Consider the following 20,341-nt stretch of genomic DNA (forward strand, 5'->3'; position numbering starts at 1 on the left):
TAATCAAGAAAATTCACAGCCCGGAAAGATCTTTGATCACATCAGGAATCGAACCCGATATCTTTACCAGTATCAGAAAGTAATTCACCTGGCCCCTCCCGCCGGACCAGTTCATCGCTACAAACATCTTCTACGATGGAGTAACGAGACTGCGGATGAGCAGAGCCAAGCCCAATTCCATCAACAACTGTTAGAAAAAATCTTGTGATTTTACATCTTATAAGATGCACATAAATGGAGCGTCGTATTTCACAGAAATTTATTTTCAAGAAAATTTAAAATTGTGGAATTGGAAAATTACATGGCTTGAAATCGAATGAAATAAAAAACGAAAGATCGATAGTAACAGCACGACTTGAACCAAGAACCATCAGATCACAAAGCGCGTCAGTTAATCGACTGAACCACAGAAGCTCACATCAGCTTGATGAATAATTGATACATATATATCAATACAGCGGCACTTGGCACATTAAAATTAAAAATGGATCGAAAACGGCTGTAACTGTTTATTAGTAATTGAACTTGTAGCATTTTCTCTCTACTTTTCGAATATCTCCGCGCGTTTCTGCGCCTTAGATGTCTCAATTGTTTGCAAGTGCGAAAATGAAAATCATGTTCTAAGGTTAAAGCCAAGTAAATGAAAATTATGCCAATATAGGCTTAAGTAGTTGTGAATTGTATCGTTTGAAGAATTCTGTCACCTGTAATATTCATAATGTTTCTCATCAGGATTTCAAGAAAGAATAGAGTAACGGCTCCCTTTTTCTGAGTTCATATTTCCATATTATCCCTTTATCTCAAAGCTTTGAACATGAATATTTTCCAACGTTCCTGAATTAAACTGTGAAATGTTTTATAATGTACACTGAAGTTTTTTTTATGCGAATTTACGTACCGCATAAAAAAACCGCATAACTCTGAAAATTCGCATAAAAAAACTGCATAACTCTGAAACTTCGCATAAAAAAAACTGCATAGCTCTGAAAATTCGTATAAAAAAACCGCATAACTCTGAAAATTCGCATAAAAAAGTCGCATTAAAAACCGCATAAAAAAAGACCTTAGTGTATATATAAGTCCCACTTTTCCATTAAAAATGGTTTTAAATCCAATTTAGGAAACATTTTTGTTTCAAGTTTTACATGTCGTCATGTTTCTGAATATTTACTAATTGATTCGTCTGAAAACATGACCAGTATTCCATATAATTACATCACTATTCAATGTTGCATGACTTCATAATTAGTAATGTTCACTTTTCATTTGTTTAATCAACGATTGGAATCTTCTTAAATTACCCGATAAGTAATAAAACACTTCAAAAATATAAGATAGTTCCAAGATGTTCTAGATACCGGAAAGGACGTATCCGGCGTCCACAAAGTGCCGCATGATGTACGTTTTTGACGCGGCGGGGTGCCGTTTATTGAACGCGCACACTTCTGTACAGAGTTGCTTCACTGTTTTACCATCACGGTTAGAGTAAGGTTGATAGAGCCAGGGTCTTCAAAAAGGGGGAGGTGGGAGAGGTTTAGTATTTCATTCGAATCCGGAAATTTGAAGATTTAAAAGTGTTTCTTATTCTTCACAATGAAAAAATGTTCAATAATCCAAATTACTATATCGTTGCGGCCGATCTACGAATTTTGCCGAACCCGTCATGCACGCTCAGTCAAAGCCGAAGAGAAAAACCTGTTTTAATCTACCTAGTAGTGCTATAATGTTATTCTCATAATTCATGTTTTCATTGATATTATTAAGGGACTCATCAAAGAAACTTTGCTTTGAATATTAAATAGGAACAAAACAGTTACCGGAACCGGGAACCGGTATAGCTGAAATCGGTTTGTTTGGTCAGCAACTAGCACATTATCGCTCTATAGGTCAGGTTGCAATTACATTAATTTATGGAAACACAATACTTTTCGTTTAAATTTGAGTTAGCCAAGATCGGTTTAGCCGTTTCTGAGAAATTGTAGTGATTTCGGGTTTGGAGCACACGAGAACTTTTCCGATACTTATGGAACCAGGAACGATGATCCGTTATACTTAAAGTCAACGTATTTGGTCATTAACTAGCCATACCTGTCTATTTGAATAATTATACAGCTATTTGAATGTCTTTGGCTTGATTTTTCCGGGTGCTTCGACGCCCCTGAAAATGAAATTTTTATGCTTATCAGCCTGTAATTCCGGGACCGGAAGTCGTACCCAGATGAAATTTGTCAGTGTTATATGGGGTTTTACGACCTTTCATTGGTACCTTAACTTCTGAAAATTGGATGAGGGGTCTTTGAGAAAATCGAGTACACTTTTTCAATTCATTTAGCACTCTTAGAAAATCTAGTGCTCTTTTTCTTATTTTTTTTGCACATATTACCCCGTTACTCTCGAACCGGAAGTTCGATCCGGGTTAAATTCAATAGCAATCTATTGGACCAATAGACCTTTCATTTGAATCTTAGTTTGTAAAAATCGGTCCAGCCATCTTTGAGAAAATTGAGTGCACATTTCTGTTACATATACACATACATACACACATATACACATACATACATACATACATACACATATAGACACACACAGACACTTGCTCAGTTTGTCGAGCTGAGTCGAATGGTATACGACATTCGGCTCTCCGGGTCTCGGTTAAAAAGTCGGTTTTCACAGTGATTGCATAGCTTTACTATATGAGAAAAACAAAAACTTGCCTGACAGCACTGGTCGAGTTCGGATAGGCATTAAGGGCTGAGGCCAGTGTGTTTTATGGTGCTTTAGAGGGCTATTTTCACGCTTCAAATCTGATTTTCTCAGAAACGATGACGAATATAAAAAAAAACCAACTGACAATCTCTCAGAAACTTAGTTTAGATTATTCTGTGGAAATTTATTTTGGTGAAGGTAAGTCAATTTCTATGCAAGCGTTATTTTTTCTGCTCTAGTTTCCTGGTAACGTAACGAAACATGAGAGTGAAATAAAATCGGCTCAGCAAGGCTGCCAAACAATTATTGGATGCAGACACATTTTATGCAAACTTGTAACCGAAAATATCGAAACTTTTCTGGTCACCCGACCCATCGAGAGTCATTTTGTACATATGCGAGAGAGCATGAAGAGAAATGTAAATTTTGTCTTTGACTGGTTACTATGGTTAAAAAATCGGCAAGACTGTAGACTTTACCCTTGTTGTTTTTGTACTAGTCGAACATCAGCCGCAAAAAAGAAGGAAGTGCTTCTGGAGGGTCACCTTGACGCTTCCACAGATGGCCTACCAAATCACGAGCTTTTCTGTGAATTCATACATCTACTTTTTTCATTCCTCCTCAGGAATGGTGAACCGTGGTGGGGCAATATAAACCTTGGAAAATGTATTGGTATTCTTGTTAGTCTTGTAACCGTATCACGACACATACTTTAGCATCTCACTTTTTATACCTACATAGCTATCTGAGACTTGTCGTCAAACAAAAGTATTCTTGGAAAATCCATGCCCTGGAGTTTCGAAGAATCTTTTACATTTCTCGAAGCGCCATTGTGGTGTTCTGGTAAGGGCTCTGACTGGCCACTGTAAACTTAATTATCACATGGCTACCATACATCTTGCTGAATCATTTTCATGTGATCTTTGTGAATCCGATTACGGAACTTCATATCACCTAATATGTAACTGCCCTGCAGTATCTCAACTACGGTATCGGGTTTTTGGTTGCTTTTACATTGAAGAACCTATGTTCAAGCAACTGAAACTCAGAGATATTCTTGGGTTTTTAACCCAATGTGGAAAAGACCTCTAATTACTCTCGCAAGCGGTTTCTACGTCTCGTAAGTTGCGACTGGTTTCTGTACACATTTATGTTGTGTGCGTGTTTCATTCCGTATTCCTCCCGTTCATTTATTTTCCATCCTCTTCTATTTCCCACCATCATTCAGGTAAATGATGAAAAGTCACGGCAAGGCACAAATCCCCGAAAATATGGGGAACGTGCCGTTATGAGCCAATTTATTCTGAACCGTATCACGACACATACTTTAGCATCTCACTTTTTATACCTACATAGCTATCAATGCCAATGTCTTCCAAAAAAAGTTGAACTCATGTCTAAAAAATTGTCAACAAGCTTTCGTTCAAAATAACGAATTCAAATGTTTTGAATAATACAAAGCATCATTAAAACAACATTTGATAATTTTTTCGTGGAAAATATTGAGTAATAAATCAGTGGAGATGTATTCTCGAGGACGCATTTTCAATAAATCATAATTTGTCTACTGTGTCTACTGTATCTCAGTACAAAATTATCAGAAGTCAAAAAATCCAAGTTACCTAGTTGTAGTAGATGTTTTTCTAAATCCTTACGTTTTTATTTGATATTTTTGATATTTTGAATTTTCGGCGGTTGTTTCAAGTCAAAACTGCGATTTTCTCCAAAAATATCCGCCATTTTGTAGCTGTAAAAATCCCCAAGCTAAAAAAAACGAAAAGGAAAACGTTGAGAGGGGGTGCGTCTAACACTTTCAGAAAATCATATTTATTTTATTATTTTTATAGCAGTATGGGATAAGAAAAGTTAAAGGCACATTACTTCCAGAGTTTGGTTCCGATAGGATTGAAATTTTACAACACATTCTTGTAAATCTTACTCTACACACTTAGAAAATCTCGCAGAATTCGGTAATTTTTTTCCAAATTCTCAACAACTCAACCTTCGATAATTCAAAGGCTTACTGACCGTTCGGTAAACAAATTTTTGTTGAACTGTCAGTCAAATACCGAACAGTTCTGTAAACCAAACGAAATCATCTAACGAATGGTTCGGTAATTATTTTGTTTTTGTTTTTATTTATAAATGAAATTCTGAATTCAAATGGATTTTCGGATTTAAATATTTTTTGCAGAAACGAGTGAAGCAAATTATAAACGCTGGCTACGGTTTGTTTGACAGTAAAAATTGAGAAAGACTTGCGACTTAATGTTCCGGTTGACCGGAATTATGAGCGCCATTATGGACCTAGTCATATGAAGTTACTTTCTGCCTGTAAGTAGAAATAGCTTTGAGGAGTTCTAATGTTTTGAAAACATGTGCACCGTTACCTTAATTCATTTGACGAACTTCTCAAGATTTTTGTTCGTTTGATTAGTAAAAATACACTGACTGAAAATTGTAATAACCGTTTGACTGCCAGTTTTCACAACAATCAGTATCTAAAGACTGTCCCAGAAAGTATGAACGCAACCAAAAACCGCTACCATTTCGCAATGGTTCAGAATCTGTCAATTTTTGTGGCTGCGTTCTGTTGTTTACACTCTTCCCTAACCACTTGTGCAGTTGTTTATTCGTTTTCATTAGTTTGTTTCGAAATGCGTGGACTTTCAGCAGAACAACGTCGAAAAATTGTGTACAAATGGTGCACAGAACGCGGACTGTCACTGAGAAAGATAGCAAAGATGGAAGGAGTAAGTGAAAAAGCCATGCGAAATGCAATCAGGAAGTTCGGTGAGGATAACACCTTTGAGAATAAACCGAAAACGGGTCGAAAAAAAGGTCCTGCTAACCCTCAGTTGGATAAACGTATACTGAAGGTGTTCGAGCAAAAGAAGAAGGCGTTCGAAATGTGGCCAAAAAAGTGGGCACTTCGAATTCAAATGTTCTTCGTGCTAAAGAACGTTTGAATCTTCGAACCTATAAGAAGCAGAAACAACCAAAACGTAGTCCGAAACAAGAAGCATCGATCAGGCCGAGGGTTCGAAAGCTGTACAATACGATTCTTGCTGGAAATTTGAACTGCATAATCATGGACGACGAAACCTATGTGAAACTCGATTACAAATTCTTGCCGGGACCACAATATTATACGGTGCGAGAAGGGCAAGTGTTAAACCAGTCCGAGACATCGATTGAAGTCGAAAAATTTGGAAAGAAAGGTATGATCTGGCAAGCAATTTGTAGCTGCGATAAGATGTCTAAACCCTTCATCGCCACTGCTTCAATGAACAGCGAAATATACTACCAAAAATATCACTTTCGTCCCAAAAGACATGAATCCACCAAATTTCCCACAACTTCGACCAATTGAGGAATTTTGGGCATTAACGAAGGCACATCTTAGGAAACATGTCTCGGCAGCCGAAATCATTCATCAGTTCTAAAAAGATTGGAATAAAATAAGTCAAAAAATGTCGCCAAGAAGTCTGTACGGAATTTAATAAGGAACGTTCGCAAGAACGCAAGAAGGTGCACCAGCTAGTCTACAATGGCTAAGTAGCAAATGTTGAGAATAATATTCTGTTTTTGTAGTCTAATATTATCAGCGAAATCAAAGTGCGTCCATATTTTCATGGACAGTCTTTATGTCTTTCTTATCTATATCGGGGTGTGAATTTAAAATAAGGAAACATAAATCGTACAAACAGTGGTCAGGTTTTGAACCTCAACAGTACAACCAATTTTACACATATTTTAGGGTTCATTACACCTAATGCTTGCAAATATTTCTACATATAGTATAGAGTTTATTTTTCACTACAGTGACCATTTCACTATGCTCAATACTGGTAATAGGTAAAATCAAGTGAAGTGATATGTGACTGAAGAGATAGTGAGAACGGTAATAAGGGCCATAGATTCGAGAAAATGAGAGTATCAGTTTGAATCATTGAACGCATCGTGTTTTCGATTCTACGTTTCTAGACTGGAGTGCAGCTTTACGGACGACCCGGAACAGTTCTGGTCTTATGTGCGAATTAAAAAGTCTTCCCGAGGATTCTCTGATCGCAACTACTAACAAAACTAATTTTCAACGACAATCTATTCTCGTCATTCTTTTCTTTTTAAATCAATTGAACTACTTTCCATACTCAATTTTTTTCATACCGCCTCTGCAATTACCACATCGAAATATCTTCATTTGAAGAAGTAGTTAAAGAATTTGACAGTAGCATGTTTGAGCGATGGGAGTTCTAATCCAAACAGTCGAAAATTGGTTTTAAGGTCGACTAGACTTTTTTTCCCATGCTCGTTAATCTTCTGAATAGCCTCATTAAAGGCCATGAGTTTGCATGTCGGTGTTATTGTTGTTGTTGTTGTTGTTGTTACTACATACAAAGTTGCGTAGTTAGTGTTCTGCAAGAGCAGAACACTAACTCTGTGGGCTTCAAAAAAGAACTACAATCCGATCATCAACGACGAACCCCGCCGCAGTGCGATTGATTGCGTTGCGGTGCAGCTTCAGCAGAGAGCCGAAAGAAAGATGATCGGAGCTTTCGGAGAGCTCGATCGACCCACAGCCACCAGTGATCCCAGCCCGGTTTTCCGTCACAGCAATAGGTGTACATATTCCCCTGCAACCCGTTGGTAGGAGTTAGTCTGTTGTGAGCTTTTGAACGGTGCGGATCATCTCTTCGAACATAGGGAGATCTTCTGGACTCGGTGTGTTGCATTTGTAGCCCAGACGCGGGGTGATTTCCAACGGGACTTGAAGGCCCCACCAGGAGCTGGCCTTGATCTTTTCGGTGTGTGCCAACGTAGAAAACTAGTGCCTGTACGATTGGTTCGTAGAAGGAAAAGTGACAAATTTGTGAGGGTCCCTGAGGCGGCCGACGTGAAAAGTGAAATTTTGAATTCCGGATAAAGAATGTGAATTGTCGCAGTAATTCTTTGGGAACGTGAAAGCTGGAAAGTGATAGTGGCAGTGTGTTGAAACGAGTGTGGTTTGGCTTCAGTGCTGCTGCAACGAAGAACCAGGTTGACCAGTGAAGCACTAATTGCGGGATTAACAAACGTTTCCCAGAAGAACTGGAGTAGGACGGACCAGTGGAGAACCGTTAAGATGTTGTCGAGACGAGAGTTTATCGTGGCAGCTGGAGCAATTGCGATATGTAAGTTGTTGAATGATTGGATTTTATAACGCGCCGGTGCCTGTGTGCGTTTGTCGGGAATGGACCATTATTCATAGTCATAAGATTTGAACGGAATGGTGCCACTGAAAAAAATAAATAAAAGAGAATTCACGCATATTTGGGTCAATTGCGACTTAAGCTGTAATGCACTGACAGGGGGTAACATCGGAATGGCACACATTCGACCCGTGCGGTTGGGGAAAATCACAATTTCACCAATGAATCAAATCCGAGTGCCGACTACCCTGTCGGAAGAAATTCCAGGAGGTAGGCAGCTATGCTCATGTGGTTCGAACAAGATGTGGTTAAGTTTGATTTATTAATAGATTACCATGAAACTGATGCTACCCTATTACGGATCCTGTGCTGTTCCCCTTTTTCTTCCAGTCAGTACCTTTCAGGCGAAGAGCACCGTTTACTGAGACAGCGAATCAAGAAACAAAATGAGTAGGCCGGAATCGCTAATTTTAGAAATTTGAACACAAATCATTTCAGTGTAAAAATGGCAGATATCAACTAGAGCACTGCTGTCGAAAGCGACCCAATCACAGCGATTTCGACGGATAGCGTGAGTAGAGAGCCGCAGAAAATTTGAATAAAACATTGATTTTCTGCCTCAGCTTTGGGGCAGCTATTATCGTTTAGTTTTCGGGACTGTTCGGGTTTGTTTTACGGAGTTTATTCAGTGATCGTGGCATCCCAGGAGCCAACCTGATTCGCAGAAGAGCCTACCTGTAGACTGTCATGATAGAAAGGAAAATTTTTGACCCATATTTGAATCGACGACGTGGATCAGGTTTGCGTGTTCGTGAATTATTTCATATATACAGGCATTTATTGTACTGAAGTTATACATCCGGTGTGACTTTGAGGATGCTGGTCCGCAACTGGTAGGGGAAAGTATTATAAAGCGTCCCTACTGGCCAAAACGTTCCCCTTCCTTTTTTAAGCGTTCTAGACTTTTCTAAACAAAAGTTTTATCACTAGCACCATATTTTCGTAAGATCTTTCTGCTATGCAAGTTTGGTAGTTGTTTGCTGGTAAATATGAAAAAACTAAAAATATCATTAGGTAGCTTTTCGATGTAAGATTTTGCTTCGACTAAACAAGCATTTTAACCGTGTAAAATGTCTGAAGGTCGGTTACTACTTAGTAATTAACTTTTAGAAGTGCTAATGTCTCTATTTACAGTATGAAAAGCCAGAGAAACAATGCCATTTCTTCGATATCCGAATTGTCTCTAAACGGACATTATGCCCCTCCTTCGATTCAACAGTATGCTTTCGAGTTAAAATATTGTTTTAAAGATTTATAACTATTATTGAAACGAAATGTAGCGTTCGGAAAATCAAAAATGTTGGTTTCCGGTTGTAATTAATTGATTATGCTTCTTCTTTATCTGCTTCTTCTTTATCTGCTTTTCTTCTGTATCGACATTTCAAAGAGCATATTGCATCATTGTTGTGGGGCATATTAAACGATTGCTGGTGCATTATGTCTACGGCAAGCGAAAAAAACTGAGAATGTGGTCGTTCTGGAAAATGTGTTTGTATCAATCAATTCTCATCACTTCTACCGGAATCATTGAAAATTATATTTCTCAGGCGTATTGTAAAAATATACCTACATTATCGAAGAACATATATCAGTACATTTAGAAATATTTCTATGTATTCTTAAGGGGAGCATATTATAACACTTTACCCTACGGTGAGTCAATGCTGCAGTCTTACACTTACAAAAAATCATGTAAATTTAAGTGAGACCGACACTCTCGAGCATAAAAAATGACACATTTTTACAATTGATTTAATTGAAACGCGTAGTTTTTCGTTCCAGTGTGAAAGGTTGGGTATGTTTGACACAGATTCAAGTCATTCTTGTAAAATTCAATCATTTAACAAATTGTGATTTTATAAATAGAATTAAAGAGTGATTTTATTGCTGGTATCTTTTTGGCAACACCGTTTTTGACAGATCACGCTTGAATCGAGTCTTGTGTCATTATCAAACCTATTCAGTTTGGTCTATACTTTATTCATGAATCGTCGTTTGGTCTATAATTTAATCATGAATGGGCGCTAACAAAGTTGGAAGTAGTGAGATCCACTATTTTGTCAAAAAATTTCTGTTTGAATGGATACGTCAACAAGCAAAATTGCCGCATCTGGAGTGAAGACCGGCCAGAAGTGTTGCAAAATCTTCCAATGCATCTCAAAGTCACTGTTTGGTGTGGATTATGAGACAGTGGCATCATTCGTGGAATACCAGTTGATATGTTGGAGAGAGTATGCCAAAATTGGACCATGCGCATGGGTCATCTAAAGCGGAGTCGCGGCCAACATTTGCATGAAATCATCTTCAAACATTAAATTATATTGATCTTTCTATCGTATCCAGTAAAGATTACAATCAAATTATGTACCTCTTAAAAAAATACCCTTTAATTCGTAGCGTTCCACAAAAGATGGCGTTAGCCAACTATACATAAAGTTTACGGTAAACATGCTCTCGCTGAGCAAATATGTAGAAAGAGGTTTTCGCGGTTTGTAAACGGAAGAATTGACTTGAAAGACAATGCACGTCCCGAGCAATCGAAAAAGTTCGAAGATTTGGTGACGTTGCTCGATGAAACGACATACGACAAATGATGTATTTAAGCACAAGACACGATCTGTCAAAAACAATGTTTCCAATAAGATACCAGCAGTAAAATCACCCTTTAATTCTATTTATAAAATCATAATTCGTCAAATCTGTGTCAAACATACCCAACAATTTCCACGCTGCAACGTAAATCTACGTGTTTCAACATGTAAAAATAAACCAAAACACGTGAACATTGTATTAAATCAATTGTAAAAATGTGTCATTTTTAATGCTCGAGGATTAAAATACAATTTTCACGATTTTTTCTAAGTGTGTATCGGCTAGTGTCGATGTTCGAACCTGCTTCTGGGTGTGTTTTCTTTTTAAAACAATCATCTTTCCTGTGAGTTTTCATTCGCATGATTTTTCAATCTGTTTTTTTGCTCAAACATTGAAAATTACCAAATCAACAAACGTAACCTTATTTGCTTTAGAACAAAATGTATTCCACTATACAATCTTTACTATTTCGCTACTAATGTGATGAGATAGTAACGAACACAGATACTACTATTTCGGTGTACTATTTGCAACCTTCATCAGTGTATCAGTTCTAAATATGTTGGAGGGAAAGTGCAACACATACATCCTTCGCATTTACCTAGAAATGTAACAATTTCCTTCTCTTCTGATTCCAATAGTCCCATTAAATCCTTTTCCTTATCGATCTAACTTTTGAACAAAATTGTGCTTTACCACTTAAGTCGCTTTTTTGATAAAGAAACAAAGTAAGACAATAAAGTGGCTGCAACCACTTTGGATCCAGCAATGACATAAAAACATCTGTTTTGGTCTACCAAGTGGTGTTTTTATGTCATTCTCATATAACTCAGGTTTTCATGCATATTACTAAGAGATTCTTCGTTTCTTTGAATCTTTGTTTAGGCATAAACTAGCATAGGCTTATTTCAATTTATAAACACACTTCACTCTCTTCTTCCGCAACCAGAAATCGGATCCGAACAAAAGTCGAAAGCAGTCTATGAAACCATAAATACTTTCATTTGAATCTAAGCTTGTGAGATTCGACTCAGCCATCTCTGTGAAAATGAAGAGAGGTTCGTTATTGAGTTTTTGACCACTATTTACGGTACTTTCGGAGAGAGTTGGCATCACTGGGAGTACGATGCCGTGTGTAAGTGCTGCTCTCAAAAAAGTCTAATTTCTATGTGTTGTTTGATACGTATAGTTAAAAATTTGGTCGAAACAGTTATTTTGAGTGATAGTGCAGCTGTGGCAAGTGTGTGTTTAGTAGTGAGAGTCTTTTTTATTGAGTAGTGTTGATTCGCGAAACTAAAAGTGCTCAAGCGGCGCTTTTAGTTTACCGCTCCAAAGATCAACGACATTAACCGATCGAGGCGCCGTCTGCTTGTCATTGTCGGTGTTATCGGATTTCTATGGAATGTGTGAACGTTTACAAGTCAATCGTGTTATTAAGGCTGAGGGTCTAGGATTTGTCTGCATCAGGTCCATTTGCAAGTGTTTGTTTTTATTTTATTTTCTCAATAGTCGTGTTTCATCTCGCGTTGTGAACAGCAATGGAGAAAAAGGATACTGGTGAGATCGTTCCTTTATGTTATTATATATTTTTCTTACTTATAATGCCTTATTATATTTCTCCTGAGTATTGAAAATCAGCTTTTGTTTGAGATCATATTGTCTACCAAAACATATCCGAATCTCTTTAGCTCCCTACTCACACATCTCCTATCTCGTGATACTCGGGGAGATACAGTGGTGGTTGAGGTCATTTGCCTCTTCGGGTCAGAAAAACTTTCTGACCCTATGTGCGGGGATGAGAATCGAACCCAGGCGCTATACGCTATACCCGTCTCCACTGTATTTTAATTTGTGCTGTATTTTCCTATTTAATTGTACCTACTGTATTTTTTCCATCGAAAAATAAATGCTAAATGTTATTCCTTTGAAGCATCGAATTTCGATTTGCCGTAATACAAAACGTCAGAGAGAACAGTTCCAAATCAAAAGATGGCTGTTTAGGTCAATTGGTTTCTCATCAAAACATTTATTTATTGTTAACGACCAACGTTTAGAACGTGTTTTACCCAGTGTTGCTAATAGAGTGAGAACCCAGCGCATGCAGCACATTCTCGAGCGAGTGGGAAGCGTATTCTAACACATGGATCAATAAGTCCCGAGACTAAAGCAGAGATGGCGCTCGTAGTAAACCAGTAACCACGTCTTTCTAGAGTACTAACCTTTGCTTGAAACGGGTCAAAATTTTAAGTCGATCCGACCAGAAACAGCTGAGTTATCGAGGTTGGAGTAAAGTCGTTTTGTAGTTTGTTTAAAAAATGAAAAAAAAACGAGTTTCGTGTTTTGATAAAACATTGTTTTTTAATGGGTAAAAACACCGTGCAAGCGAAACAATGGATTGAAAAATGTTATCCGGACTCTTGTCCATCAAAAGCAACGATTTGTCGGTGGATCGCCGAGTTTAAACGTGGTCGTACCGACACAAATGACGCGGAACGCTCGGGTAGACCTGTGGAAGCCGTTACACCGGAAAATGTGAGTGAAGTGACAAAAATTATAATGAAAGATCGTAAAGTGAAGCTCCGTGAGATTGCTGAGATGACACAGATATCATATGGAAGTGTAATTACTATCCTTCATGAAAAATTGAGCATGAAAAAGGTTTTTTTCAAATGGCGATTGCTTTCGATGGAACAAAATGCACCCTGCCACAAGTCGATGAAAACAATGGCGAAATTGAACGAATTGGACCTTGATCTGCTTCCCCACCCCCCATACTCGCCAGATTTAGCCCCCAGTGACTACTGGCTCTTTGCTGATCTTAAAAAAATGCTCCAGGGAAAAAGATTTGGCTCAAATGAGGTGGTCATCGCTGGAACTGAAGCTTATTTTGAAGCGAAAGATAATTTTTTTTATAAACATGGTATTGAAAAATTGGAAAAACGTTGGAACCATTGTATCACCCTAAAAAGTGATGATTATGTTAATGAATAAAAAAAAATTTGCAAAATAAAATGTTGTTTCTATTGTTAGTCTCGGGACTTCCATGTGTTATCTTACTCGCACTCCTCCGTGCACGCTTATGAGTCACTCACAAAAAGGTGCATTTCAAATACGAGTGGTGTTTTCTTTTGGATACGATGAGTGAGAGTCAGCAGGTGTAAACACTTACTGCGAGTGTTTACTGCTGCGAGTCAGCTCACTCTATGAGGAACAGCGTAAGTAAGAGTGTGTACGCCGACGAGTTGGCCAACGAAAGAATGAGCGGTGGAATATGCACGATAAGAGTGCTCGGTGTTTCATCGTCACTCACAGAAGAGCACTGCGATAGCAAAATAAAGGGTGGAAATAACCATGGGGAGCACACTCACACGGGAGTTTTAGATGTATTGATGGCACACGAGTGAGAATTATCTGCACGATATGAGCGAGCTTAGCAACACTGGTTCTAGTTAGTCACAGAAAGTTTTACAAAATACAATGATTTTACAAAATGTACTCACAACGACTACCAATAGCTGGTTTGAAAAAGTTGTTTAGTCATTTTATTTTGAATTATTTATATTGACTAAACAAACATCCGAACCTTCGAAACCAATTGACCAAAAAGTCATGTTTTGAATTGAAACAACGTTAATTGGTCGCACCCGAATCAAAGAAAGAGAGAACAGTGTTAACATATAGGGAGTTTTAATACAGGCAAACAGCGAACGTCTAGCTGTATATGATAACAGGACAAATGGAAATGAAGAATAGATTTGTCTTTTTCTATCATTTTCAGCATGGTCATTTCATTGTTCATTCTTGGTCAGAACGAGTCCCAACATTTTTTAAATGTCTCCATCAAAATGATAGGTCACACTAAATAAAACATCCATTTTTTTTAAAAAAACCTGTTTTAATCCACCTAGTGGTGTAATGATGCCTTTCTCATATCAATCATACTATCATATATAATACTGCGATTCTTGAAAGAATAACCGAAATCAGTTTGTTTGACCGTCTACTGATAAAAACTATCAATTGGAAAAGATTTGAGGTCGATTTAGAGAATTTTTTAAGGTTTTTCCCCATTTTCAGTGATGGTATACAATTTTTAACCCACTTTACCCTATATTTCTGGATCCGGAAGTCGGATCCGCATAAAATTCAGGAATTACGTATGGGACCACAGGACCTTTCATTTGAATCTAAGTTTGTGAAAAACGGTCGCGCCATCTATGAGAAAAGTTAGAACACATATTTTCTTTTTTTGCACATTTTACCCCATAACTCCCGAACTGGAAGTCGGATCCAAATAATATTCAGGAATTTTGTATGGGACTTCAAGACCTTTCATTTGAACCTAATTTTGTGAAAATCGGTTTCATCAGCCATCTCTAAGAAAAGTTAGTGCACTTATTTTCACAGTTTTTTGCACATTTTACCCCATAATTCTGAAACCGGAAGTCGAATCCAAATAATATTCAGGAATTTTGTAGGGAACCACAAGACCTTTCATTTGAATCTAAGTTTGTGAAAATTGGTCGCGCCATCTATGAGAAAAGTTAGAACACATATTTTCTTTTTTATGCACATTTTACCCCATAACTCCCGAACCGGAAGTCGGATCCAAATAATATTCAGGATTTTTGTATTAGACTTCAAGACCTTTCATTTGAACCTAAGTTTGTGAAAATCGGTGCAGCCATCTCTGAGAAAAGTTAGTGCACTTATTTTCACTATTTTTTGCATATTTTACCCCATAATTCCGGAACCGGAAGTCGAATCCAAATAATATTCAGGAATTTTGTATTGGGCCACAAGACCTTTCATTTGAATCTAAGTTTGTGAAAATCGGTTCAGCCATCTCCGAGAAAAGTTAGTGCAAAAAAACGTTACATACACACATACGCACATACACACACACACATACATACACACACACATACACACACACAGACATTTTGCGTACTCGACGAACTGAGTCGAATGGTATATGACACTCGGCCCTCCGGGTCTCGGTTCAAAAGTCGGTTTTCACAGTGATTGCATAACCTTTCTATATGAGAAAGGCAAAACAAGGTAGTGAATTCTTGTGCAACAAAATTTTGTGGATGTATTTCCATTGCTAGTGATAATAATGCAGATTGACGATTAATTCATGATTCGATGCTTACGTCACATATTTGATAACATTCCGCAAACCAAATAAATCAGCAATAATAGGTTAGCGCTTTATCATTGGCTTCTTTTTGAAATAATTGGGCGAATAGAAAATGGTTCTCGAGGCTACGTCACTAGTGCGATCATATCTCCGGACGCAGAATAGACAACCATTTGATTCTCGATTCGATTTTTCTTCGGAGTGCCTGGTCGTGTCGTCGGTTTAGCCTTTGAACTTGACCAATATTCCAAGAGAAGTTTTCAAATGAGACACAGCTTATTGAATTCAGCCCAACCATCTCGGAGAAATATGAGAGGTAAGAAAAAAAATGCGTTTTCAGATATCATACTCCTAGAATCTAAAGTGTCATTTATTTGAGATTCGAACTCGATCAATGATCCAACAGTAGTTTTCAACCGATTCTAATCTTGTTGAAATCGGCCATTCTCGAAAACAAGAGCGATAAAAAATATTTCCACAAGCTTGGATTCGTTCAGAAGCTAGTCTTGAGATGTCAATTAAGTTATAAAATCAGATGGCTGTCACATTCGGTTTTAGAGATCCTAGATTTATCCCTGCGCTCAATTTTCCAGGAGATGTCTGAACCGATTTCCAAAATCCTAGGCTCGTTTTGAAGCTACTTCAGAATCATTTACCTGCTTTTACTACACGGAAATAAAAAGGGTTCCTTGGTTTCCAAAATCAACACTCGTGTTCTATCTTATTAGATCCTCTTTGGAATAAAGCTGCTCGATGATTTTGAACAGAGCACTATTCCCATGCATGTCTCTACCAAAGATTGTCGTATACTCTTGTTTGGTCCTGATCAATAATGGAATGGCATCGAACGGGTTGAAACTGCCTTATAGACAATCGGTACCTTGATTGCAGCGTATGAAACTACTGCAGCTAAGCCAGTTATTCAAGTATCGCGTAACGATCCGCTCGGCTCTATCTCTCTCTCAGACAAACGTGATAGCCATCGCAAAATTCATCACACAAAATATTGGCACAGTGCATTGAGTAGCTTTTAACCTTTCAATGCATCACTTTTCTTCGAAACCCGCGCCAACAACGGCAAGATGAGTTCGTGCGCTGGTAATCCCCCTTTGCGTACTGATCTCAAGAATTGCTGTTTCGTTTTGCATCTGGTCAGACTGGTTTTCGATTCTGCAGCGGCCACCACCGGGGCTCGTTACATCTTTCACCCATCGAATACTTCACCGGTCACTGGGTGTTTTGAGCGGTTGCTGCTGCTGCTGCTGCCCTGCAACGGGAACCAGTTTTTGCGAGTGTATTTGAATGTGGCCAGTTGCGCGGGTTGCTTCAAGGATGAACTGATCAGATGGCTTGGAATCAGTGTAATTTCGGTATGACTCCGAACGATTGCTGTGAGCTGACTAATGGATAGATAAATTGTTTTAGCCGGCCAAATCTGCATGGAATACGAATTGGCTAGTTTTGACTGATATCTCAACAGTCAAGAATATGAATATGATTTTTAATACAGCATGAATCAGTTAATATTATCCAGCAGCAATGGTCGGCCACTCGAATTCATGAATCAACAAACAATTTCATTCAGAAATCGACCGTTGAGCTAATATATTCGCATAAAGTCAAGGTCCATCTATCTGAAATGCTAACGAAGATCCACACGCACACAAATTGATAGCGCGTCACATTGTCTGCTGGAACTTGTATAATACCCGTGTGAAACTGGAACCGGTCAGTATCGCTCTTTTCGGGTAGCCGTGGGGCGAAAGAACACCAGTTTTTGCCATTTCATCGCCATCAACTGATCGCGGGGTCAACTTTTTGGTGTGAAATACAGATATGGCCGGACTCTGCCAATCTCTTACTTGATTATGCAATTATTCGTTCAATTAGGCTGTGTCGTTATAATTATGTTTGGGATCACGTTTTGACGAAGATAAATTTTTGGAACTGAGCCGACTCTGAATTCAGAAATCTTCTTTTTTTTTTGCTCTGGTTATAGAGTTTTCAACCTTAAGGTCATTCGCCTCTTCGGGCCAGAGAAACTTTCTGACCCTATGTGCGGGGTTGGGAATCGAACCCAGGCGGGCTGCGTGAATGGCATCGACTATCCTATCACGCTATACCCGTCTCCATTCAATGTGATATAAACAGGTGGGGCAGAGCACATGGCTTGCTTGCGTTGGTAATCAAAAATTTGTAAATAATTCGGTATGGACATACATGAAAAATAAACATGCTTTGAATCAATGCCAACTAGTCCGAACGATGTGACGAAAGCAAGCACGTGGTTTTTAGTTTTACTTGCCTAGCTGAAGCAAAGTAAATTTCACTAACACAAAAGAATTGTGTTTGCCCCACCTGTCGAATATTTTGCCAAAAACGAACCGTGCTAAAATCGAAACGTCATGAAAGAGGTCTTTTATGTGTTAAGAAACATTTGCATAAAACAGTATTGAAAGTCGTGTTTCCGAAACATCGCTTTATCATCAAGCGCGTAAAACTCCTACTACTGAAATAAGGCAGAAAGTTGCTTATACAAAAATATCGATATCTCGGTTAAAAATAGACGCTATTACCGTGCGGAATCTAAGTCTAAAACATATTATGTTTTCAAGGTCAATTGTGGCAGATATTTTTAAAAAAACTTTAAATTTTGATATAAAACGTCGTAAAACTGAAAAGAAAACATCCTCGATCTCGATCTCAAAAGCATTCAATAGCGTTCAAAGTGACAGAGAGACCTCTCATTTGCGACTCTGTTCAGTTATCTCTGAGACCTTGACCTCTTTGTTGACAACACACACGGACAAGTTTGAGCGAATTCTACACCTATTTTTTTATATTCATTAAAAAAGGTAAAAATTTAATTTACTTGTAGTTAGATTATGTAAATCCATTACTGAGCTATGAGCCGTCAAAATTATGACTGAAACACAAACTAATATGAACACGCGTCATGAGCTTTCCTCTTTGAAATTCCTTGATAGGGGAAGATGTTCGGTTGCCGGCAACCGACCGTAACTTTTGACAGAAAGCAGATAGCGTCATTTCGACAAATGTTTCTGCTGCGCTTAAAACAAATTTTAATTGTGTGAAAATCACACAAAAGTTTTTTATGACTTTTTTATAGTATCATAAATTAAAAAGCATCATTGGAAAAAGTCAGTGGATTGAATATTTATGAGGTGAAATCGATCTATTTCGTGATTTAACACCGGATGCTATCAAAATTTTCACAACCAAAGTTTTTTTTCGTCCTTTTCAAAATGTCTACCGATTTAGGTTACCAGCACGCAAAGGTGTTCGGTTACCGGCACCCCGTTTTTTTGACAAATCGCGAAAATTTGTCAATGATGGGCAGAAATGCCAACTCCGCAAATTTGTCTGTAAATGATCAAATTTCTCAGTTAACATGTAAATCTTTTTATCGTCTAAAGACTTTTTACAGACTTTTGAAACTTTGATTATTTGCAGATATTCGTCAGAAATTACAGACTTTTGAAAATTGGCGCGATCTTTTCGTTTTTGCTAGCTAAACTTATTGTATTACCTGACATCTCTGGTGATATGCGACGCGTGGACAACTTGACGGCTTCAATACATCCGTCATATAGGTAAAAACTTTGGTTCTCTAGTTCTGTTAGCCATGACGACTTCAAACAAATCGTCCAATTTAAGGAAAATGAACTTTAATGCACTGATTGATGCCATTAAACGTTGCTTAGTGGATAAAAAGCCAATAAATTCGACTGCAGCATTGTATTCAATCCCACGAAGCCGGTGGAAGACTACCCAAATCAACACCAAAGGCGCCACTATCCAAATCACTGGCCAAGAGAGCGAAGCCGAAGTCACCATCAGACAATGAAGACTTTTGGCCAAAACGCCTCCGAAAAGAATAAATTCCGTTTTTTCTTTGAATAATTGAATATTTTTCCATTTTTAGAGAAGTTTCTTGGGGTGCCGGTAACCGAACACCTTTTTTGAAATGGCTAAAATTTATCACTTGATAATAAAGTTTTTTCAATCGATTTGTTAGCTAGGGTCTTTAGCTTTCCATTGATGTATATATATCCGCATAATGTACACTTAGTCAGAAGTTATAAGCTTAAAAGAAAAGGGTGCCGGTAACCGAACACTCTCCCCTACAATTTCGAAAACTTTAATTTTGAATTATTTGAAACTATGTCATACAACTTAACATGTTATCATGAATCGATTAATAAAAAATATGTTGAAAGGTTTGATATAACAAGAGATATGCACGATCGAAAACTTATCACTCTCTCAGAGGGTAAATTTTGAAAACACATCCCATAGTAAAGTAAGTCGTATTCACGACAAAAAAAGGGGCTAAACCGGACACATAATTCTCAACTAACGGAATCATGAAACACACCGAAATATAAATATCTCTATTTCAATTCTTTTCTATATCATCTATTAAAACTACACACCTAGAAAAAATCGTGAAAATGTGTCTTCTGAGACCGACATGTATGAGCGTCAAAAATTACTCAATTTTACAGTAATTCTAACTTATATTTAATGCATTCTGACATATTCTTAAGTGCTAGAACATGTAAATTTACACGTTACCGCGTGCTCCAAGCTGAAGTCAGTCTTTAAGAAAGGCAGTAAAACCGAA

The 20,341-nt window shown here is 37.8% G+C and overlaps 1 protein-coding gene across 1 annotated transcript in view; it reads left to right on the forward strand.

Moving 5' to 3' along the window:
- The first annotated feature begins 7,345 nt into the window (after positions 1–7,345).
- The window catches only part of LOC131439345 (protein Skeletor, isoforms B/C), a 30,929-nt gene continuing 17,933 nt past the window's right edge, over positions 7,346–20,341 (forward strand). The window contains exon 1 of the mRNA XM_058610245.1: positions 7,346–7,880. Coding sequence (XP_058466228.1) covers positions 7,832–7,880 — 49 coding nt within the window. The 5' untranslated portion in view covers positions 7,346–7,831. The remainder of the gene's footprint in view (positions 7,881–20,341) is intronic.

The sequence above is a fragment of the Malaya genurostris genome, chromosome 1 (assembly GCF_030247185.1).
Source record: "Malaya genurostris strain Urasoe2022 chromosome 1, Malgen_1.1, whole genome shotgun sequence".
Lineage (NCBI taxonomy): Eukaryota > Metazoa > Arthropoda > Insecta > Diptera > Culicidae > Malaya > Malaya genurostris.